This window comes from Oreochromis niloticus, linkage group LG19 (assembly GCF_001858045.2).
Source record: "Oreochromis niloticus isolate F11D_XX linkage group LG19, O_niloticus_UMD_NMBU, whole genome shotgun sequence".
In the NCBI taxonomy this organism is placed as follows: domain Eukaryota; kingdom Metazoa; phylum Chordata; class Actinopteri; order Cichliformes; family Cichlidae; genus Oreochromis; species Oreochromis niloticus.
Window position 1 is genome coordinate 27,705,684 of NC_031983.2, and position 25,542 is coordinate 27,731,225.

The 25,542-nt window shown below is 40.5% G+C and overlaps 1 protein-coding gene across 7 annotated transcripts in view; it reads right to left on the reverse strand.

Moving 5' to 3' along the window:
- The window catches only part of ralgapa2 (Ral GTPase activating protein catalytic subunit alpha 2), a 95,703-nt gene that overhangs the window by 69,040 nt on the left and 1,121 nt on the right, over positions 1-25,542 (reverse strand). For all 7 annotated transcript variants that reach the window (XM_025900996.1, XM_025900992.1, XM_025900994.1 and 4 more), the window contains exons 2-3: positions 9,371-9,481; positions 8,952-9,001 (exon numbers count right to left, since the gene is read on the reverse strand). In XM_025900996.1, coding sequence (XP_025756781.1) covers positions 8,952-9,001; positions 9,371-9,481 — 161 coding nt within the window. The remainder of the gene's footprint in view (positions 1-8,951; positions 9,002-9,370; positions 9,482-25,542) is intronic.

Here is a 25,542-nt window from a genome sequence, read left to right on the forward strand (position 1 = left end):
ATGCAGCTCTGACCCACTCAACCAGACAACCGACGCTGGTCAGCATGATAAAAAGCTCATCTGGTCTTGAGTGCACGAAACAGAGGCGAGAGAAGGAAAGTGAGCATGCCAGGAAAGAAATGGCAAATATTAGTCGCCTCAAGCTACAGATGTGAACTGTGGCAAAGAAACTTAGCACTGAAACTGAAACTGGCAGGATAAGAAACTCACTGAAGTGATATACTAACAGCACTGTGTTTTATTAGCCATGGACATAACACTGGTCTGACAAATGGTATGACGTTTATCTTTACTCTGTGCTTTGCCGCATTATGCTGAGAGCTGTGGTGGCCCACAAGTCATCTCAGGCTTTGAGTGTCTCCGTTTGTCAACAACTTCCTTCTTCCCTTATTATCTTTAACTTTCCCTTCTTGTCCTCTGAGACTAAATCCCCGTCATTATCAGTGACAGCAGAGAAACTGAAAGGCATACATCACTTTAAGGGGGCGCTGGATGACTATCTGTATCATTCAACTTCTTTCTGATCCCCAGACTCGATAATATGCATGTACAGGCGTGTGGCTGCACCTTGGTATTGATCCCACGTGGGATTATTACATCTCCGCACAGGCTGTGCTGGCCTCCTTCATTTTGTCTCCTTATGCCAGTAGAGACATTATGCTAGTCAGTAACACAGCAGGGTAGCCAGTTTAAGCCTTGTGTGTGTGCGCGCGCACACAGTAACACTGTGTCTCTTCACAGAGCATTAGGAAGGGAGAGTGGGAATGAGGTGGAGAAGCTAGCTCAGAAAAACTCCCTGTTGAGCTGGAATGGCGGCCGCAACAATGAAGAATTTACCGGCTGATACGAGGCGAATACAGAGTCTGCAGGACTGGATGTTGTTGGAGTTACTCTAATCTGCAGCCATACTCCAGCATAAATATAAGGGCATTATTGTGGTCCAACAGCAGCCTTAACACATTTACATGATCCGCACTTAGGTTTCCAGCAGTAGAGCCTGAACATGACAGAGAATATGCTGCTTACAGATGTGGTCTACAAGGGCTTTTAGCAGCAATCACAATGCAATGCTTTTAGATGAAATGTTGTACTTCTGCATATTGTTTGGGATTTTTGGCAATCATAGAGATGAATATAGCCTTTATGGAGGAAGGACCAAACACACTAGAGACATAACTAACTAATCTACCTTAAACTGCATTCAAGGACGTGCGATAATGAGAAAATAACCAGCCAAAACAGGCAAAACTCAAATTATAACACAGAGTAAGCAGGAAATAAAGTGCAATGGATAGTGCTTGCATTCAATCAAACAGAAGTAGGCCCTGGGATTACAAACTCTGACAGATGAAAAGCACAGAGAGAGATGACGTCAGTTACACACGCCTGCTTTGTTTATGCCACAACAGTGTGAGCCACGTAAGACTGAACAGAAATTTGGCTAACACGTAAATCAGCAAAGGTAAATTAAAGCAAGTAAAATATACAAAACTCCTATTAAATGGTGCTTTAAGCCCAAAACACTAGTTTTTATTCTTTGTTTTTAAGAAGAACACCAAAAATATGGGAACAGTGTTACAATACCATTTTAATTCTCCTCTGTTGCCAGTAGATGGCAGCAACAGCGCATGAGACTCCTTCAGCGCCTTAATGCCAGCTTCTCAGCCATCTGCTACACCTTCCTCTTTGGTCGGGAAAGCCAAGCTACAGCATTCTAGGGTCCATTTTAAAAACGCTTCTTAATCAGGTTACTTACTAGTAACAAAAATGTTCCTATCTGTAAAATTCTGGACCAACGCACAGATCATCAAGATTCATCTGCTGCTCCCCTGTGCACCAAGCACACTTTGTACATTTGCATTATGCATAACCAGTAGGGGTCCAATGGGTAAACTGCCAGTCAAGAAGAATTACAGTGTAAAACAAATCATGTACCTAAATGGCCCTGAGCACATTTTTTTATTAGAAGCGTTAGCCGAGGTTTAGAAGAACAAGGATTATGAAGCAATTACACGAGGCCGAAACAGAGCTACAGATGGCTGCTCATGACACAGACTTAAACTATGTAATTAATTACTAATTACAGACCTACGCATTTAAAAACATGCAGGTCAAAATCAATCATATGCTACGGCCGACATGAATAAATCTCAGTTTAACCTCAGAGATCTCTCTTGTTAAAGTCTCTTTTTTCTGCTTGATACTTGTTTTAGTGTGTTGCCATTTTGGCTGGTACTATAGTCCTATAAAAAGGTTTCTCCAAGTCTGTGATCCCCAAAATAAACAAAACTATATAAAAAAAGATTTATTTTGTTTATTAAAAAGTCAGTAAGTTAAGTCTCAAATCTAGATGGGGCGGCTTGACAGAGAGGATAACAAGGGGAATTCAGCCTGCTGACTCAGGTCCAGATGGCACTTGACATGTCAGGGTGAGGTGACATCCTGAAGAGAAAGGGAATGTGAACAGACCCCCCACCCCGCCCACTGAGTTTTAGGGGTCCCAAAGCTGTCCCTGAACCTGTTTCACAACCACAGTGGCACTGAACTGTTGTCAGTGAGAAGTCATCTCCAGTAATACAGGCGCACAAACAAACTCTTCCCCTGAGGCCTGAGAAGCTGGTTCTGGTCTTGTGACGGCAGAAAACAGAAAGAGGTCTCACGCTGGCTGTAAAATTAATTCTTTATAGTATCCGTGCCGTGTGGCAGCAAGAGAGATTAAAAACATGTTTTGACCACAAAAGGAGAGAGAAATGAATTACATGTAGACAAATATTTTCTCAAACACCAACTCTTGACTCCAATTAGCTGATATCTAATTAGCAAACAAACAATTTACGACTGCAGCTTGCAAACCAAGAATGATTCCCTGAGAAATCTAAAGACATGAACACGTCATTACAAACCAAAAATCAAAAACATGAATAAAACTGCTACATGACAATAAAAAGAAGCCCTCCATCCTTAACTTTCTGTACTCAAATCAGAAAGTAATGAACTAAACAAGCACACTTAACTTCACTGATCAACCTCACCACCTCTGTCACATGTGTCTTATTTGGCCCTGTGTTTATTAATAAAAGTTCTTAATAACTTTTGGCCAATCAGCAGTAACGCGTGTCTCACGCACAGGTCACCTGACAAGACAGGTGGTTCTCCACAGCAGCTGGGTGCTAACAGGTTAAGACAGAGACTGAAAACCGTACATCTTTACCAAGTGTAAAGAGAAGCCTGTTTATCCTTTTGGCACAAGACAGTTTTTATTTTATAAAAAGAGCAAAAGTTGTGTTGTCCTTCATGTCTGAATCCATGTACAACACAGATATGGAGACACATCTATGCATCCACAGCAGACTGTGTTCTTTGAATGGCACATTGTGCTCAGAGGGATAGAGCTATAAGGGAGTTTTATATTAAATTTTACATCTGTGTGCAGCCACTAGCCTACCAGCAGAACTATAATTAGAATGTATTGTTTTGCTTGACCTTATTTTATAAAGGCTAATAAGATTTTTTGTGGACATATTTGCATGCAAAAGGCCACACCAAACAAATAAATAAATTAATTAAATCAAATAAATTAAAGTACAACAATAAAGTCTATATGCCTGGCCCTGACGCAAAACTCATTTTCCCCAGTGAATTTTTGGGGAACGATTTCCGCACTCAGAAAGTGGGAGCAGACCAACCCCCGAGTTAGCAATCCAAGATGGCGGCAGTGAACGCAAACAGTCGTAAAACTGTAAACCTTTGAATCTGTACTGCCACTGTTGTGCATTTATGACTTAGTAAAGAAGCCATACGCAGAGCACTGACCAGGCTCCATCCATGAATGTCTTTTTTAAACACAAAAAAAGAAGTATTAGTGCTGCACTGCGTGTGATACGTGAAGGACTCTAGTGTGCCAAGAACAGAATCAAACACAGTTTTTTCTCACTTTTTCTGGAACGTGCCAACTCATGTGTGATGTCATTGCTGAATTCTGATATCAAAGTTCCAACGTATCTTGAACGTGGCCTCTTCGTTGGTCAGTCTGTAAGAAGAACCAGCACCAACCCCTGCTGGCCTCAGGGGTTGGTGCGCATGCGCCAACCAGCTTGCTGCCTGCTGTAACCCATAATTTCCTTCAGGATTAATAAAATATTTTTGATTCTGATTAAACTACCCAAATAAACTGCAATTTAAAAAAAAAAAAAAAAAGCATGATTACCCATTCTATAGTTTACCCTCTTTCATTGATTGCGATACTGGTGAGGTTTTAGGTTTAGGTTATGCACAAACTGCCTCAGATTTCTGCAGCTGAACAGCCCATAGGTTTCATGGTAACCCACCTGCCTATTTCCAATTTCACTCTCACACAGAGTATGGTTTCTTCTGTGTGAATTTACAGCTGTTCAACATTCTGTCCATGTTCTATGACAACCATCACGTTGACTTTATCACATTTGTTTCTGGGTATTTGTTGCTAATGTGCCTGATTTGTATGGGAGTTCCTGCCTGGGAATCAACTAACCATCAATCACCTTGATTACTTGGAAGCCTCCACTGAATTTGTCATTTGCAGGAACAGATAATGATTAAAGTGCATCAGATGTTAATGGCTAGGCAATGGAGTATTTTCACATTTGGATCAATAAATGTAGAACTTCTAATCAAACTAAGTGTTTCGCTCTCTCACGCTGTGAATGACCAGAAAAACTGCTAACGTTACTTCAAGCCTCGGCCTACACGGTTAAAGGAGCCAAACACACAGTTTTTTCTGTGGATGTTATACACTGAAAACTTTTCGTTTGAATTATTTTTAACAGCATGTATCATAGCAACACATATTCAAAAACATGCAGGCTGTACTAAAAAAAATAAATGCATGCTTGACTCTTAGTGTCTGTATTCGCTGTCAGAGATCTGAAGCAGTAGTAAAAAGCAAACAGTTGCCAAGAGAGTTCAAAGCCTTGTGGACATACTAGGGCAATCCTTTGATTCAGCATCGACTAACTATTAAAGTTAAACAAAATAAATAAATGTTATGTCGTTTTTTTATGGGGTAAAATCTTTAATCAATAACAAGAACACGACTGCATCCTCAGAAATGTGGTTGCATTCCCATAAAGACTGCCATGGTATGATGCCTCTGAGGAAGCAGACAAAGAAATCCTGGAAGGGAGTGATGGCTGCTGGTGGGATGGGGGGTGGAGTGGACCAGCACAGTTTAGGCAGAGGAACAAAAGATTACCCCCTCTAGATAGCCATTACTCAAACGGGCCCAGCATGGGAGATCATGCTCCCCCACAGCAACTCATGAAAAAGGGGTTGCATACCTCATAATGACAGCAAAGTAATCCCCACACAGCCAGCTCGAAGGAAACAAACTGGGGACGTGGACTGTATATATCAGGCAGAACACAAGGAGGGACAGGTGACGAGAGCGTGAGGGAATACGTTTCACATCCCTGAAGAGATGAGTGTAAACGGGGTCCTCCGGGGAAATTCATACAAAGAACGTGAGAAGTGATGTTGAGATGTTCTGTTCTTCTTACCCTGTCATACAGCATTAAAGTGTGACGCTAAGCACTGTGCTGCAACTTGCTTTTGTCCTAGCCGTTATCCACTCGCAGGCCACGCTACAAAGTGCTCTGATGCTTGCTGGACAAAAGCGGCCATGTTTTGGCAGGGTGATTCCCATCACTTATGTTAACGATGGCCGTCTACACAAAGTATTATCCTGCACTGAGAGAGGGTGTATGACACACGTGGCATAAATGTAAAATTCCCATAAAAAATACACTACATTACTGTGCTTGTTGTAGAAATAATTTATGAGGGAGCCAAATGCAGTTGCCTCGAAACACTGTTTTAATTAATTTTCTGCTGCACTGCCACATCTTTTGTTGGATAATATTACACATTTTCTTCAAGTATGCATGTTTGTAAGTACATGTAGGGCTGCTCAATTAATCGAATTTTAATCTCGATTACGATCTGGGTTTTCAACGATCATTAAAAATGACTCAGCCCATTATTAGCACCTCCCTCGTGCTTTACTCTCGCGCTGCTCCGTGTGGCAAATCGAGCGCATCTCTCTGCGTTTCGAACACGCGTCACAACAATTAAGAGGACCCGAGGGAAGCTCGGAAAGCTCGGAAAGCTAAGCAGAAGTTATTTGGAGAGGAGAGGATAATGGCTGCTGAAGAAAGAATGCCGTTGGTTGCAAAGAGAGGTAAAACGACTTCAGTGGTGTGGGAACCAATGTTCCCTCTAAGCTGCGCACGTGCGCAATTGCGCACTGCTGGCACGGTCTCTGCGCACAGAAAATCTGCATTGCGCACAAAAAAAATCTAACCTGAATTGAAATTAAAATTAAAACTTTAACAATTCTGTTTTGCAGTGTTAGTCAGTAAGTGACTGGCTGCTCCCGTATGGGATTAGAACGATGCCACCTTATCCTATAGTCCAGCCAATAATGCGATTCACATTCGTATATACGCAGCCAATCAACGTCGTTGACAGCCTATGACAGCGTCCTTATGTGCCGACACCGGTGTTTTAGCTAGCAAAGCGGCGTGGCTGATGTGGAGTGAAGCCACGTTAATGACAACGTGTCCAACCATTGGAGATGTGAGCGGGACAGACGGAACAACTGACGGAAAAAGTGTGGACTTTATACCAGTTTTTAAATTGTGTTGATAGGCCACGTAAAACCAGAGTTATGATAAAAATATCTGCAATGTTTTGTTGTGTGTGTCAGAACAATGAGGCGGCTGCTGAGTGTTACAGGTGTTACAGCAGTGATACATCTCCTGTTGTCAGGCCTGCAGGTATCAGGCTGTTGTTCTCCTTTATCTCATAGTGGACAGAAATTAGTTTTTGGAGTGGCACAAATCATTTGTGTGGCATCAGATTTGATGCAGAACAGCTGATTGTTCTGTAAATAATTTGAAATGTTTATTTAAAAAAACGCCTTGGCTGCATTAAAAAAAAAAACTAAACAGCTGCAAAAAACTTTGTTGTTTGCCAAACTGAGTTACTTTTTTGAAGTAGTAACTATATAATTAATTGCCCAACATTGGTCATTATATAATGTATTTTGCAGACAGAGAGTTACAGACTCTCTCCCAGACCACAGACTCATAATACAAGTCAGAGCTTTATGAAAAAAAAAAAAAGAAAAGAAAGAAAGTTGTGTTTTCAAAATTGGAGTTCAAGTTATTTTTACTTACAAATAGTGTTAACATACTACACAGGTCATGAACAGGATTTTTTAAATTTTCATTGTAAGTGGGCTAAAGCAGTTAATTTAATAAACCATGTAACTTGGATGGATTAGATGCTGGCGTGACCACAGTGCACACGTCTGATGTCGCTCACAGTGGTCCAAGGGACGCTCAGGGAGTTTGTGCGTTCGCTCAGACACATGAAATATTAGAGGGAACATTGGTGGAAACATTATGGGTTCGCGGAGTCAGACGTGGATCAAATATTGTGCAGTATTTTGAAGTTCACTAAACATAGATGTTTACATTTTTCATTTATTTTTTATATTGCAAACATTTGCACTGTAATCAGTATTTGCACACTATTTTATATTATTTTTTGACAATCTTTAAAGCCATTATTCAATACATTGTTATTGTTAAATAAATATCGTCAAATAATCGAGATCTCAATTTCAGTGAAAATAATCGTGATTATCATTTTTGCCATAATCGAGCAGCCCTAAGTACATGCACTGATATCACATTGACGACCACCTAAGAGCTAAAATTCTTAATGTAATGTGGTGTAACGAGAATGTCCACACAGTGCAGCAGCGCTCAGGATCAAGGCAACCCTGTATCTGTCCTGCCCACATTAGTCAAAGCAAGCTTATCTTCTCAGTGCATGGGTAAAAGCACACAGCGTCACAGGCAGGGGCTAAAAGGGGAAAAATGAGGGTTAAGCTGCTTTCAATATTAGTTCTCTCTGAAAAGATGACTCCATAAATATGTAGAAGCCATGAATCCGGGCTTTATTCACAGGTCAAATGACTGGATGTGTGCAGACAGACACTGTGGGTTTCTAGGTATAGACTAGAGAGAACTGAATGGAAATGTTCAACTGAATGATAACATTTTTCCATTTTGATCAGAAAATAATTTCTCGTATGATCTGCAGGAGAGGGGCATAGGTACAAGTGTTAACTCTACAAAAGACTGCCAGACTGAAAGAACATCAGCAGGAAAAATGACGAGTAGACAGACACATAGGGAAGCATTTCAGAGCATGCATTAAGCACACGATGCATCACCCAGACAGCACCAAAAACATAATGTGATAACACGAAAACACTGGGCCCAATTTGCATTCGATATGCCCGACTAAAAAAAAACAAACTACAACATAGTAATCCATCGCTAAAGACAGACTACAGCAGCTAAGGATCCTTGCCAGCGCTTCCCAAGCTGTGACTTTGTGTAATTGAAGGAACACCCTGATACTGCTCCCAGGTGATGACAAAATCTAGGGCAAGGCATACTGTACAAAAAGAGACAAACAGACTGCCCCACAATTTGATCTGCTGCCATCCTAACAGCCCTGCCCTGAGCAAATGTAACCGGAGAGCTCACTGTTTGTATTGGAAACTCGAGCTGCCTTTGCAGTCAGGTGGGAAAACAAGGTAGGGGACTTTAACCTGCATGTGCAACATAAAAGTGCTCAGCAAAAACAGAGGGAGGGGCTAGAGAGCCAACAGCATGCTGTGCATGCAGAGATGAAACACACCTCTGATTTGCATGCACGCCTGGATTTTAAAAACAAGAAGTGGACTGAATGGCAGCGCAACAATGAGGCCTTAGAACAACCTGCTATTGATCTACAGACTCTATGAAGTGAATTCAGGATGTAGCAGGTGATTCTACCCGAGTTTACCTGGAAATACCAGATGGAGATATCAACATAAAAAACAACAGAGCACTTACTTCAAAAATAAAGAGGATAGAGTCCAGCTCCTCCCTTTGAGATTTGTTCCCTGAAACACAAAGAAAACACTTTTAGTACAAAGTTTTTAAAACGTTTTACCTGAAGCTATGCTGCATAGAGCTTCATCAATAATGCAAAAATAATATGGGCCATTGCATAAACATTCATTTAAATGAACGTGCATGACCATGAGACCGCAGTCCCACTGGGAATGAATGAAGGCAAGCTCAATCCACTCAGTTACACTAAACATAATCAGATTGATTCTCTAAGTACCGCTGCTCTGGAAATGTGGGGCAAACGGAAAATAACCTTTGCTGTAGCACAGAGGGCAAAGAGAGGGTTAATTATTGAACCACCACTGACAGTGGCAGCTAAATAGTGCATGTGCAGTTTATTACAAAAAGCTTTTACTCACCTTTTTGTTTTAAGTTGCTTTCCAGTGTAATGAAATTTTCATAGAAGATAAAATAAATCTGAGAACTGTTGCTCTCAAAGAATGTCTTCAACTCACTCTTGTCAATGATATCTGGGGAAAAAAGAAAAAGAAACTCAATCAAGTTTAGTCAGTGAGACTATAAAATAATACATAATTAAAGAGAACCAAAGAATTCTTCTACAGTAGAATCACTTCTATTCAACTGTGTATCCAACTGTCAAGGTTTGTTAATGTAGAGGTGTTTTTCCCTGTAGTCTGTTTTGAGAAACCTGGATGCTTTAATGTTGTCTGAATGACACTAATGCAGGAGTGACAGTGACTTCCCATTAGTTCCCCATTTAAACAGAAAACTGCATACATTTTAAAACAAACCAAATTGCTTCACTTCCTTAAGCAGCGTAACTTCTCCCACTCCTCACCTGTAGCCACGTGAGAGAACTGTTTTTTGGTGACGTTGATAAACTTTTCACCCCGATCTACGATTTCACAATTTGAAAAGTGAAAGATTTCTAAATGATGCTTTTACTGTGTTGAAATCTGTATTTTATCCAACAAAGACACAGTTTTTGTATTGTTGCCTCTGTGGTGGCGCACAGAGGCACATCCGTGCTTTGGTACATAAATTATAATAAGTAAGTAATAAGTAACACATGTTAAGCTGGCACTACATTGAATAGACCAATTCCAGTGCCACCATGTTGCACCTCAACCGACTACAGTGGTCCTTCTGCTCTGGAGCCTCAGCCTGGTACAGGTTCTGGTTAGCTTGCAATCAATCTCCTAAACAGAAGACAAACAAGCTGCAGTCCATCACAGTGAAATGGATGCTGTCTAATAGATTCATCCTCCCATCCAACCGCTTATTTAACCCAATCCATCTCAGCAGTTATGCTGCAAAAGGCGCAGTATGTCTTGAACTACGCACCGGTCCACTGAGATCTGGCAGAGGGACATAGAACATTACCCTCTCCCATACACATATGGCTAATTAACCTAAAATGCCTTTGTGATTTTTTTTCCTTCTGTTTTTTGTCTTAGCCAAACTCAACATTGCAAAACTCTCAGACAATGTGTGGCAATTGTTTCAGTTACTGCTGTGATGAAAGTCTCCTCCATGTTTCAGCCAGTAATACTTTCAGTTCATCCACACTCGAGGATGAATAAATGAGATGACTTTTTTCCTTCATGCCATCCAATAGGGCTCTTTGGGATTTAGGTCAGCACTCAGGAAGTGCCATTGTAAGACAGATTTTCTCCTGGGCAAAAATACATTTTAACAGGCAGCTGGGATGCTTTGGATCGTTTCCCTGCTGGAAGAGTCACTTCTGCTCGATATTTAACTAATGGTAAATGGCCTGTATTTATATAGCGCTTTACTAGTCCCTAAGGACCCCAAAGCGCTTTACACACATTCACACACTGGTGATGGATGGCTGTAGCCACAGCCACCCTGGGGCGCACTGACAGAGGCGAGGCTGCCGGACACTGGCGCCACCGGGCCCTCTGACCACCACCAGTAGGCAACGGGTGAAGTGTCTTGCCCAAGGACACAACGACCGAGACTGTCCAAGCCGGGGCTCGAACCGGCAACCTTCCGATTACAAGGCCAACTCCCAACTCTTGAGCCACGATCGCCCCGCCAACTAATACACATGTTTAAGCTTCCTCGTGCATTAATCCATTTTATTACAAAATATTTATTTACAGCTGTGGTAGCTGTGTTTTTCAATGCATTAAATAGCAGTTTACTCTCTCACACACACTGACAAATTCTATATGTTAAAAACTATAATCTCCCATATACATTTCCCAAAATGATTCCTGGCAAAACAGAGCAATTAAGCTTCACCTTCTGTTCCAATTCTGCCTCTACTAAATGGCAAATTGGAAAACTCCCAGAAGCTGTCCAACTCCTGGGGACTACTGGAATGATGAATTACGTGACAAAGACGAAGCTTTGCCCTGAGATCAAAGCAGGGATAATGACGATGCATGATGGGAAAACTGAGTCAAAGTAATGAGCGCTTTTAGTTTTTAGCCTCGATTTAGGAAAACATAAATAATCAGGGAGTCATTAATAATAATGACTAACTACCCAATAATCTGGGTGAATCCCTAGTGACAGTGCTGTTTGACAGTTAGGTGTATAATGTAACGACTAATTGGTGACACACAGTGAGATGACACTATGACTTTCTACCCGACCCAGTTTTACAACCTTCAATGCTTTACAGTTACCTTAGCTTGCCCATAATTACAGCAGACTAACAAAACTACCCGACGATATCTGCAGATCAGAATCCTCTCTGCCAGCCAGCAGATAGCAGTTAAACCAGTGTAATCCAACTTATCAGCCCAGTGCTGCAGAAACAGATGCTCATTTTCACCTCAGTAAGAAGATGTACAAAAAAGAAAAAAGAAAAGGTACATTAATCCCATCAGGCTAAGATTCATTAATCATAAAACAAAACAGCGAAGCAAACCAAGAAAAGCTCCATCAGGAAATTCAAATGTCTGTATTATTTAAACTACCGGTACTCGACTTTTGATTTCGTTAAAAAACGGGGAAAAAAAAAAAGGTTTTATTTCAGCTAATTCTTAACCACTAAAAACAGTTGTACAGAAATGTTGGAAAATGTAGGATAATAAAAAAAATAATACTAATAAAAAAATCATTACTCCAGTCTTCCAAATTCCAATCCAATCCAAACCTAAACTGATTTTAGGTTATAGATTAGATTTAGACTCTATCAGACTGTTTTAGATGAGCCAATCTTACTCACAAAACACATTGAACATTGAAGGAATTAGCTCCGATCAACTGCACTGTTATAAAAAATAACATCCAACAATAAAACGCAATGATTCTATTAAATCTAATGAACCTTAATCTCCAGTCACACATGCCTATAGCCAGCCACCAGTTGCTATGGGGAAAAAAAAGTATTCCTTGAGTGGTTGCAAGTGGCTGCAGGCAGTTGCTGCAAAATCGACTGCTAAAGCTCCAGTCACACGATTTAGCAGTAAAGACAACTATTACTTTAAAGGAGAACGTTCTCCATTAGGTAACAAGTGCTTGCAGACAAATGCATCTTGCATGAACACTATGGGCCACCCCACGAATCTGCAAGAGACCAAAGGAATTACAAGGTTTTGTGTGCAACATACTCTGTGTGACCGATTTAACCCAGCGACAGCAACCAACCTCCAGTAATCACTCGCCAACTGCTGAGGGAAAATGCAGAATGAGACTGCACATGAAGAAGGCTAAAATGAGCCTTCAATGGAAGAGTGCCTGGGTTCTCCCTTAGAGCTGCGGTAAGAAGCTTGGTCACTTGGGAGGGGCTCAGAGTAAAGTAGCCCCAGATGGACAGGTGGAAATATTCTAGTTATCCAGAATCAGAAATGTTGCAAAGAATAATAAACCAAATCTGGATTTTAAAGGCCCCCCAAATCTTGTCCCATCATGTTGCTCAGTTTGGCGTTTATCTGCTAACCTATCTAGTTAGTGTGAACCATAAAGAATGATTATAATACTGTTTAATGCAGCGGTCCCCAACCCCCGGGCCTCGGAGCGGTACCGGTCCGTGAGTCGTTCGGTACCGGGCCGCGAGAGTTTAGGCTCAGGTGTGAAATCTATGGTTTTCAGGGTTTTTATCGGTTTTCAGCGTTATTTTGTTATCGTTTTTATCGTTAACTCGGTTTTCCTGGGTCTTTTCACGTGTGTTATGAATAAATCTTCTTTTTTTCGGTACCGGCACTAGTTTTATTTTGTTGTATTTATCCGCGACACCTTATTGCCGGTCCGTGAAAATATTGTCGGGCATAAACCGGTCCGTGGCGCAAAAAGGGTTGGGGACCGCTGGTTTAATGTGAGTTCTGAGACTATCCACATTATTTTACAAATCATAGTTCTTATCCACATTTGTATAACATCATTCCCCTAATTCCACTCTTCCAATCACTTCCAAAAAAAGGTTTTTATTATCTGGCTCAATGAGAGTCTGAGTCTGGTACACCGTGAGTCTATGGGCTGTAGTAACATCACAAGCTTTTAAAAACTGAGCTTTTAGGACATGCTGCATATGAAAAGCTGAGAATGACCTCTGATTACTTTTAGGGGCTTGTTTATATTAAATAAAACATACAAAGCATTACAACATGGTAAAAAGTCAACAGTCATAGTGGAAGCAGGGCTGATACGTTATCATTTAGAAGAGAAAAGCTACTTTAATGACAACATACACCAGTTAGTGCACATCAGAAATCTAAAGGTATACTTTTTTTCCCCCTATTATAGGTTATGTACAGAATATAAGACAAACCTGTCCCTGTACATTATTAGTTAGTAAAACTGTACAGAATATATATTTGAAATGAGATTAAAAGGACAGGCATTGGGGCAAACCATCAAAAAAAAAAAAAAAAAAAAAAAAATGGTTTGCCCCAAACCCCAAAGAGGATGGTAGGTGCCCACCTGACAACCCTAACTCTACTATGTGTTGTCCTTTAAAGCTAGTGCAAGAAACCACAGTCGCCTCTGAGCACAAGAAGAATGAAGGAATTATTCACTGCTTTCCCAGTACCTTTGAAAACATGGAAGAAGTGCAGACGCACAATCTTTAACTTGGATTCAGCACATTGGTTTTAACATGTTTTGTGTATAATAAACAGTAAGAACTTGACCTTACAAAATAAAAGTGCCCTGAGATGAAACTGTGTGTACTTAAGAGCTCTGTGGATAAAATACAATACAAAAAAAAGTCTTCATATCAAACAGATTATATTAGAAAATCATGTACCTGTGTATGTAAGACGGAGAAAGAAAAGAAAATAATTCTGTAACAATTCATCACTAAATGCCTCTAAATTAAATATTATTGGCTGCTTCATATGTTTATGGTGCTGGGTGAATTTCATACATCAAGCTGCTGTGATACTAGTCTGCACTCTCCAGCAGTGGGTAGAAAATCACCAACTAGCCACTGAAGCATGACCAGCAGACAAAGAGGCCTTAAGCCTAAAAAGCTGACAGTCATCTGCCTTCCAGTACTACAGTTCAGATAAAGAGTCTAGTTGCGATTGGGAGTGCATACAATCCCTACTTCTAACAGACCTACTGTCCAGACTACATGGAGAGGGTTAATGCATTAAAATTCAGTAATGAGAATGCTCTAATATCTGATCACACTGGCAGCTACTAATGGTCTGCTAAGCCATTAATGATTTACAGAATGAGAGGAAATTTATTTCTTATGCTTGCTACATCAGGACTTGCTTTTTATGAAAGAAATGCATTAAATGAAAGAATGAAATTGTTCAATAGCGTCCAGCAATGTGAGAAGATATCCAGCAAGACCCTTCAACTCTGTGGTCTTCATCAACATCATCAGGTAACAGCATGTGGACAGAAAGCAACAGAACCTGCTCTCCAGATCCCGGGAATGCTGGGAATAACTCTGTATCCTCCGATTCCAAAAAAATAACTCAGTCCTTTGAATGACACGCCTCCATCTGCTCGTGTCAAAAACAGGAAATGAAATGATAATGAAATGCAATCAGCCAAATAATGAGATAGGAAGGCAATGCATGGTAGCATGGAGATACAACACAGGAATTAGTGTTGAATTCATGAAGAATCATACTGAGTAAAAATGCTCTAACTCTGGCAGTGGCAACATGACTGGTGATAGACATGCTTATATGATTTATGAAACTGCTGATCTGTTAGAAATGTCTCACACACACGCCTCTAGGGTTTATTGAAAAAGTTCAAAAACACAATAAAAAGGGGTGAATGAAACACTTTTATTGGTGAAAAGAATAACTGGGGTGTGGCCAAACTGGTTTGAGCTGAGTTTCACAAACGTTCAAAGTGCACAACAAACTTTGAGACAGAGTCAAGAAACAACAAGATCACATCTAGCTGGGTATCTGTAGGCCGAGGGCAGAAATGTAAGGCTGTTCTCACACTCACACTCGCACACACACACACACACACACACACACACGATAGTTGAAGAGTGGAAATTGTGCCTTGGTCTGATAAATCTCAATATCTGCTGAGACGCACAATTTAGTGTCAACTGCATAAATCTAGAGAGCTAAACTTCCTTCAAACGTCAAATGCCGAGTTCATGCCACAGGTGGTATTTTGTTCCTTCCAGCAACTGTTTATTTTCTGATAAAGTGCCCAATATGGCTTCATACTCACATAAAGCCTTTTGGCTGCATAAAATGCAGTAAAAATGACTTGTGGGGATCACCAAATCAGCCCTATTGTTAAACAAACAATTGCATGAACACTCTTCTAAATGGTGCTGACAGTGATAACTTAATGACTCAGAGATCTGCAATCTTCTACAATGGAATTAATAAATACATGCCAAAAACACCAGCCATGCCAGGTTTGGCTTGGATGACACAGTTCTCCATTGTGATGTTTCCTCTTAACTGTCAGGAAAGGGCAGATGTTCCGCCCCTGTGTAAAAGGACCAGCTGCAAAACAACAATATGCAGCCAGAGCTAAGAGTCAACAGCCGTTAAACACAGTATCTTCTCAAAATGTTCAGTCTAATATTATCAGCTCGTCCTCGTGTCTAAAAAAAATAAAAAATAAATAAAAAAATGACAGATTATACCTTTACTTTCTGATCTTTGACAGCACTGTTATCTGATAATTCATATCATCATCATTTTGACATCAATGAGGCTTCCTTACATCTCACTGTGACTTCTAGGACAAAGAGACTGAGAGCTGCTATGGTGAGAGTGGTTGGAAATACCCCAAACAGTGTTCAAGTGTTATCTAACACTTTTGCACATCCTTTGATGCATAACCTTTTCAAATAAGGTGGAAAAATGAAAAGCAGTCACCCGCTGGGTAAAGCAGCACAGTCTTAAGTTTTAGCCGAATAATTGGTGTGCTCTTCCGCTGTTTGCTCTTCTAATGCAGGGCTGTTGCTTGCTAGTCTGATTAAGCTAGGTTTTCCCTGCAAGCACCAAAAGAGTGAGCATACTCGGCAAGCAGGTGGAGGTCATCTTGTCAGATGAAGGCGATGGGCCACTCTGCCGACTCCTCCTGTTTAAAGTTAATCAGCAGACAACACATCCAATAAAAACTGACATTTAGTGTAACAGGTTGTGTTAAACCACATTTAAGTCTCTGGGTAAATTCCAGTGTACGCCACTTATTTCAATTAAAGCTGAATCATTAGTATGCTACGTCTTACACAAAAAGCAGTCGAATCAAGCCTTTGATCAGACACACTAATTTGCATTAGTCCTGGGCTAGCTAGCACTGCAGGTGCACTATATTCTTGCCAAAAAGGAGATGAGAGAGAGAAAAGACTGATATGTGCCCTTGGATGAATGCTCACATTAGACAGAGGACTCTTTAAGGGCCCCGGCACGGATGCCTGGAGGCTGCCAACACGTAGGAGTACAGATATGGCATGCCAGCTAAAGAGGAAGGCGATAAATGCACTATGGATGGCATTATACTTCCCAAATTTAGAGTGACTGCAGGAGATTGATCATAATAAAGATAAGCCTGTTCCTTGAGGATTTCTTGAGAATATTCAGTTCTTTAACCAGTTCAAACATTTTTCATTTATTTTATTTTTGAATAATAATTACAAAAGTCAGCAGCAATACCATTAGCTATTCTACTCAAGTACCTTAGCTATAAAAATATTCCAATCAACAAAATCCATGTAAGTAAGAATATTATTACCGTTATCCTTCCAAAATAATGGAAACTATATGAATATGAAGCTAATTATGGATACCACTTAAAATCTGTTTTTTCTGCTCCCCATCCTGCTCTCAGTGGATGTTTGCATGATGACAAGGCTACGATCCTCCACTAACAGACAGCATGATTCACAGAGCCGCCCTCTAACAGCCGCCCAAGTGCTATTTGATCATTCTTAGTCAAGTTAACTCAGTGAAAGTAGTGACAGTGTGATAGGTTTGTAGTTTAACCCGATTCGCTGGAACGTTGAAGACAATGTAATTACACAGCAAAGCAAGACACGAGTAGGCAACGTCCTTTATGTTTTACGTGCACGGGAGAGAACTGGACAGGCGCCGTTCCTTCGCTTGACCCCAGTTGCTCTCGTCCGCTCTCCCGTAGCACTGCTCTTTTATTGTGGTTACATGAATATGCATAGGTTCATTAACATATGACATCTTACATAGGTATACATGTGAACAAAGAATACCTTGTGTGTGTGTCTATGTGTGTATATGTGTGGGGTCAAGATGTGACCCCTTGAAGACTCCCCAAAGCTGGTGCCAGGAGTCTAGCGGTCCATCTACACAAAAGGGTCTTGTGCTTAACCAGATACAGAGAAGGTGTCCTCCTATACCATAAAACAATAAGACAAGGCACGGCCTCTCCCATGCTCCCCGAGTGCTCTGGAATGCACACAACGTGTCTCTGCAGACTACTAAGGATCAAACCTCCTATCACTACACAATCGATTATATACTTCTAAGCATTTGGCATAAATATTTCTAAGCATAAATGACAATCAACAATACAAAACCCTAACACAGTCAAACAGTTATCATGGCTGCTACCAGTGGTTACAATAATTAGTTACAGTAATTACATGTGTCAGGCAGGAAATCCAAAGTGTGGAATCATTTTGAGAGAGTGGAAGAAAACCCTAACAGGGTGACATACTAAGTTTGCACGCAAACAGTCCTCTTATGTGTTGACAGGCATCAAACATGACATTTGAAACATGTAAGTGGACCAACATGAGCCAAGTCTTTCTATTCAACATGCTTTAATGTTGAATAGAAAAACTTGGCAGTTGTTACACTGCATTCAGAAAAAAATACTGCTTCCATGGGTGCTGGTAACATTTATTTTGAAAAGCTTGGTGTCGAGGGGACATTTTTCTTTATAATGTGGTACGGCCTTTAGAATATTATTTAACAATGTCTGTCTAAGCAATGGAAGTGAACCCATTTGTGCTCCACCCAAAATAAATACTGACATAATAAAATATTTTTGTCAACAAATGCTGCTAATCAAAGGGAAGTCAGGGGCAGCCTTAATGCAGTGCTGATGGAAACTTACTATTAAGGTATGCAACAACACTCAAATACCTTTGGAACAAACCAAAGATATAAAGTCAGTGTGCAGAGTTTGCATGTTTTACACTTAGTTATGAATGAGTTAAAAACAATCTTAAGGCAGAAAACAAAGGAGAGACCTGCTGCTGTTAGTCGGTTTCATGTAAGTGTAAGGTTAACAGATTTCAACCATTTATAAAGTATCTCAGTAACTGCTAATAAGCCCAAGAGTACGCCAAGTTACTCTAACTTTTCTTGTGGCTGTCTGTGCTAAAAAAAAAAAAGAAGAAGCAACAAGTTAATATGTAACTTCTTCTAAAAATATTCAATTTATCTACAGTATCCACACCATCAATATGGGACACAACAAACACAGAGTCAATTATCAGTCCTAAAATTCCATGTTCATGAATGTAAATGAAGAAGAACGAAAAACAGGAAAACAGATCTACTGCAGAAAGTTCAACCACGGAAGGTTGATATTTGACCAAAGTGAAACAAGGTTAATCATAAATCTGCTGCAACCAGCAGAGAAGGACAAGTCTGTCACATGATGCAATAAGGAGCAATCAGTGTGAGGCACATTTGAGGCCTTGATAGCACACAGTGAACATTTGTGTTACTAAATGCGCTCCAGGCTTTGCCAATCCACAGATGTCAATCATAATTCGACGCTCGCTGGGACAGAATGATTTTCCTTATCAGGGGGTCTATTAGAGCCATTTGTTTTAGTACTGACAAGACTCATCTTCTATGGATTGCTTCAGCCATTAAAGCTTTTATTTTGCAGCACTGGGCAAATGTACAAATGGTTGGCTGATTGTGAGCTTAGCTTAAGAAAATAAATAAAATATTTCCAAACTTTACGTTTATGGTTGAAACAGTGATTTACTCATCATAATCTTAAAAACTTATGAAACTGGATTTTAGATACAAGATCCACAAAGCTGACATGCTCCAATATCAGAATATCCTCGCATTTGTCAGAGGCACTCACACCTTGCTGACTTGGATATTAACCAATGCTTCACTGATCAGTTGGTGGAACCATAAATAACATGGTGCTAGGGTAAAGCAACACTGCAAAGGCTGCCACACTCTCAAAGCATGAGCTATATTCATGGAAGACCATGAACTAAATATCATCAGGCTTGTCATAACATTAAACATGTAACATGATGGCATGGATAAAAACTAGAGTCCTATTTAGACATATTATTTATGGTTGAAGGTGTAGAGCTTCATTAAATCAATCACAAGAATGAAACTGTGATGAAAAAGGACTTTCCTACAATCCCATCACTTTTGGTCCATGTCATTTCATTATGGTGCCACCATGCCAAACACTGCATGAATGCCTCTTGACTTGCAGTTAGTGTCTAGCTGTGTAACAGATTGGGGCCTATGAGTCTACAGAGAGCACAGTGTGAAGTGGTCATGCTAGAACTGGCAAAGCCTGACCTTATCCCAGTCTGAGCCCACACATTAGAGAGCAGCTTATCGCACAACTGAGCTGCTAAACTGGCAACTTTCACTCTTCCTCTCCACGCACCATCTTAACTTTTGTTGAGAGCTGTGGAAATGAAAGACCAAACTGAAACTAGCAGACAGGTAAAGACGCAACAACTAGCCACAAGGCAAGGTCACATGAACACCTGCAACTGTGTAAACCCAAACAACCTTCATTATATTTATGGAGTTCTATTTTCATTGAATATCAATTTGTCAGCGACTATTTTTGAAACAAACACCAGCCTCACTTGTGCTTTACTCAAACTACTAATCTGATGGACTGTAAGCCAAACCTGAGTGTTTGTTTTTACTTGGCTTTAAAACTGCTTAAGATTAGCGGGAGCTTGTGCATTCAAAAAGGCAACATGAAATGTAAATCCACCCTGAGATCAGATCTCAATAACAGATGCTGCCACAGTAAAACACAGGGTCTAGTTTTAAGATTGGCCATTATAAAAACAGGAAAGGTCAACAGTGAAACCTGTCAAACTGGTTTTGCACTGGGTGAAACACAGAGATCACCCACAGCACAACACAGGGTTGTGGTGTTTTTCTCTCCATTTCATCAGCAGGCCTGTAGCTAAAAGGGGAGGAAAGGAATTCATTCAAAAGCATGTGATTTACACAGATCTTTGTATCTGAAATGTGGGCTCTGATAAACAGCAGTGATGGCAAAAAGAAAATAAAGCCAAGAACATTTCCAAAAGACTCAAAGAAATGGCCACAGTGCAACGAGTTTATTCTGATGGTGTATGAGAAACACCTGACAACATAGACACAGGACACCCTAAAACTGTCATTACTACGGTATGGACGTACTTCAACATCAAATTAACACTAATAAGAGCCCTCCACTCCTACTGAGGTCCAGCACCATTTATAATGCGCAATAGCTAGTTTCTGTTTTATCGTGCCATGATTTGCAATTCTAATCACCCAGGGACTGCGGGATAGGACGTCTTTGTACTGCCAAATGCTTATCTTGACACTGCCACCAGTTTAGAAGCCACCAACATTAACAGCAGAAACAAGGGTGGAAACAAACTGTTCCTCTTATTACATCTACTTTTTAATCTTGTTCTTAAAGCCTGAAGCTCCTTGCCTACAGAGTTATTAATCTCTGATCTGTTCCAATGTAGCTAATGAATAAATAAATCATCATTCATTTACCAGAGTGACTCTGAGCAACTACTGGTCAAAGACTCGTTTTTCACCTTCCACCTGCTTTCTGTGTGTGGGCAGATAGCTCAGTCTTTATGTAGAACTGAAGCTTTTTCCCCAGCTTACCTTAGTTCCTTTATAACTTCTTTTAAAAAAGCTCTTCCACCGAGTTATCTAAAACAAGTATGTGGATGAGGTTTTACATCCGTGTGCCCAGCAGCAATCTGTTAGATCATCAGCCATTTTTCACACTGTAATAGGCTCACATGAGCCTTTTTGCAGATGTGGACAAAAACAAACCTGTTTTGCTGCTTTTACATTTTTGAGATCATGACAGTTACAATCCAGTCTCTTCTTTAAAGGATCGATTTTTAAGAAGTCTGACTGTCTCTAGGGAGGGGGGCACTACTGCTTCTGTTAAATAGCCCCGAGAGACTGAAGCTGACACTTCCATTCGATCAACTGCACCATGATATACACATATTTGGGTTTTATTACTGACTCAAAGGGTACTTAAATCAGTGAAGCAGCACAGTAAGTAACAATAATATCTAGAAGTGACTATTTGATAACCTGCATGGCTAAGTTCTGTTTTGCTGCAGAAGAGTCGTCTACCTGTTGATGCCAGTAGCTGCTCCCATTCTTGATTGACAAGACTGTAAAAATGATAGACTTTATGAATGGAAATAGATCTTCCCCTCCTGTTGTACAGAGGGCAGCCTAAATAAACCATGTGGTTAATATGACCACCTTGGTAGATATCACTGCAATACAATAAATAATTAATTGATATCCATGACAGAGTTATAGTCCTGCTGACCCTATCAACTAATATAAAGCAGTTAAAAACATTCACCTTTATGAGCAAATATATTAAAATAAAAATTAAACCCATAAAGTCTGCAACAATTTATAATATACAGTCAAATCAGGCAGCTTTACACTATTCCATGATTATACAGTGGATTGTGTTAGATATTCCTCATTTCTATTCTAAAGCATCTCTGCGCTTCTCTAATAAGGCATTTAGCACGTGCTAAGTACGTGCTAAGATGCTAAATGCCTAGACCATTATGAGAGGAGGTGCTGCTGTAATAGGCAACACTGCAGAGCTGTTAAAGCTGCCATCTAATCTAAGCAGCACACAATGCTTCTGACATCGTTATATTAACAGTGTCACTGACAGGGAATTAACAATGATTTCTTTCTGCACACTTCTTCATTTATCTGGAAACCAGGTAAATGTTTTGGTTTAAAAGTGGTCAGATTTATTTTACTTGTAACATTAAGGAGTCCATTTATGCCAATTAGTATCAAAAAGCTTTAATCATCCATGATGACTTGGATACAAGTTTAGTTGGTTATAGCATGAAAATAAGAAACAAAACTCAAGACTGTGAAAGGTTAATGAAATCCTGAATGGACAGTTTAATATGACACTTGCATTGAACGGCACTACACTTTTTAAGTGTTGATATCCTGCCTACGCAGTGTGGGATAAAAGATGATAAGAGGCTGAACTTGTTCACAAGTCTAACCTGAGTGTTGTACAAATGGGGCAGAATCAGAAGTCAAGTGATCTCAGCCTTTACTTCAGCCACACAGAGGACCTTCTTGAGAGCACTTCCAGTGTTGTGCTCATTGTTCCCCCTGGTGCTTCAACTTGTGATTTCCTCCTCTAACAGCAGCACTTTCAGTTGACCCCGACCCACACAACAGCACATGAAGAAAGGCAGAGTGTAATGACACCATTTTCATTTTTTGTGAAAGATGAGTACAGAGCTTCATTTTTTTCCCCAGGTTTTACCTTTGGTTGCAAACTTAAAAATACCAAGACCTACAACAAACACACCTGAGTGTTATCACTGGCAACACTTGTTCCGGCGCAGTTCACAAGCAGATTCCAGCTGAGCCTGTTTACACCAGCTGAAAAGTAAAGACACAACAGCTAATTTACTCCTTCAACCAAGGCACCCGGTCTCAAGTCCTCACAAACGAAAAGCTTTGAGTTAAACATTTACGAGCTTCAAATGCAGCAGCGTGACTCGTTTGTAGCTGACTTGGCACTAAAAAAAAGAAATACCGCCCCGGGGATACAATGGGTATTCCTCCAGACAAACACTGTTGTTTACATTCATGTCAATGAAGGATTTCCTACACTTCCATCATCATACTCCAGGTCACTATGAACAACCTGGAGCACTGGGATGCACAGCGAGCACAGCAGGTGGGGGCCGAGGATGAGAAAGACTTTGCACAGAGAGAAGTCAAAGGAAAAGCGGTTGGTGCCACAAGTGTGTGAAGCAGTGAGTGATCAGGTGGTTTTGCTGGGTTCCTGTAATTAACAACCTCAGCCAAATGCAGCCAGGCATGACCAGCAAATTAACATGCAGCAGCTTTCACACTCTATCCCACAGATCGGCTCAGTGAGCAGAAAACCAATAGAGGGCCACTCTGAAAATAGCCCAGACCACAGATTGTCCTTTCAAGTACAATACTGCTGATAGTACCACTCATTTAACAAGCCTGTTTACCAAATTTCTGGTGTTGGTGTTGCAATGACATAAAGAGGTCAGATTTTGGATAACTTAATAGACAATAACCTTGAGAGAAGACGAGCGGGTTGAAAACTTCTGTGCAGAAATTAAAGGATTACTGAAAACATAAGAGTCATTAAAAAAAACAAACTGTGCCTTAATGGTATTTTCTCCTTGGGACATAGTAAATGAGTGTGGTAAACCCCAGCTGTGGATGGTTGAGTTTAAACATACAGGTTGTAAAGTTTAACAAGAAGCTACATATTAAATTTCCTCCCACCAAAAGCTGTTCCATCCTGCCACCTCTGGAAATGTCTTCTCTTGCCAGTGTTATGAATAATACATTTAAATATTTCAAAAAGATAAAACAGCGTGATCGGTGAAAGAAGGTAAGCTCTATCCAAGTCCCTGTCCTGCCCTGTCCTCCACCTCACCCCATCTCTCATCAAGCTTCCTGCCACACAGGAACCAGCAGAACCAGGAGGAAATCCTTCCTGAACTGCAAGCTCGGTGTAATCTGGGAATTTGGGGGACATTGCAACGTCGGCCCAAATATCAGCTGCTGGACAAACAGACTAGCCTTATCTTTAGCTGCACATGAGGGAAAGAAAAACACAGATGACAGCCAGAGCACTGTGCTGACCTCCACCTTGGCTGTACTAGTCTTGACATTGAAAGTTTGCTATGATAGAAAAAAACTTCAACCATATCAACTTCCCACAGCTTTGCTCAAGCTACAACTGTTAGGCTGACAGTGGCTGTTACAATCCTGCTGCAGTACTGGGAATCAATAAATTGGAGAACAAGTCACTATATGAAAAGGTTACAAGCAGGCACGTGTCAATGAACCAATGGTTTAAACCAGGGGTGGGCAATCTCTGTCCACGAGGGCCGGTGTCCCTGTAGGTTTTAGATCTCACCTTGGGTCAACACACCTGAATCACATGATTAGTTCGTTACCAGGCCTCTGGAGAACTTCAGGACATGTTGAGGAGCTAATTTAGCCATTTAAATCAGCTGTGTTGGTTCGAGGACACATCTAAAACCTGCAGGGACACCGGCCCTCCCGGACTGAGATTGCCCACTTCTGGTTTAAACTCTAAACATGGCAAACGTGCTTGGACTTTCCTCTGAATTCCACTGCTACCCCAGACATACCAAGCTTTACCTAAAAGTGCTCTAAGTAAAAGGAATTAGTGTTTACTGTAACTAAAACTTACCCAAATGAGTCATCGTCTGTATTTTGGGACAATATGTAAAAAAGGTTTCCAATAATTTTCAAAGCTTTATGTATAAAAAAAAAAAAAAATCTAAATGAAAACAAGAGAAGAAACTGTGTTTACTGCATCGGTTTTCCAGCTACTCTGGGGATATTACCATTAGTCATCAAATAAAAACAAGAGAAAATTAACTGCCTAGATGTTCACCTCTGTGTAGTCCACGTCAAGAAATATGCATACATGACCTACTTTGAATGATATTTCTGAAAGACATGATTTATTGCACTCAGAGTGAACAGACTGCAGTTTTTCTCCAGATCTCTTTGTTCCTCTCCACACTGACCTCGATTACTGACAAAGCACTGAGAATAACAGAAGAGCACCAGATATAGTACTACAGCATTCATGATGTTGTCAACAGAGTTCTGATAGGAGGCGACTGTAACATTTGACCTCCTTACCTCTAATACAACGTTTCAGTCCCAAATACGAGTAAACCAGTAATAAACCAGTGATATTATCACCAGATATTAGCCTATCACATATATTTTTCAGTCAGTGGATGCGCTCTTCATTTTTAAAAAAGGATGATGGTGCCTTCAAATTCCAACACTGCATTTATTTTTGTCTT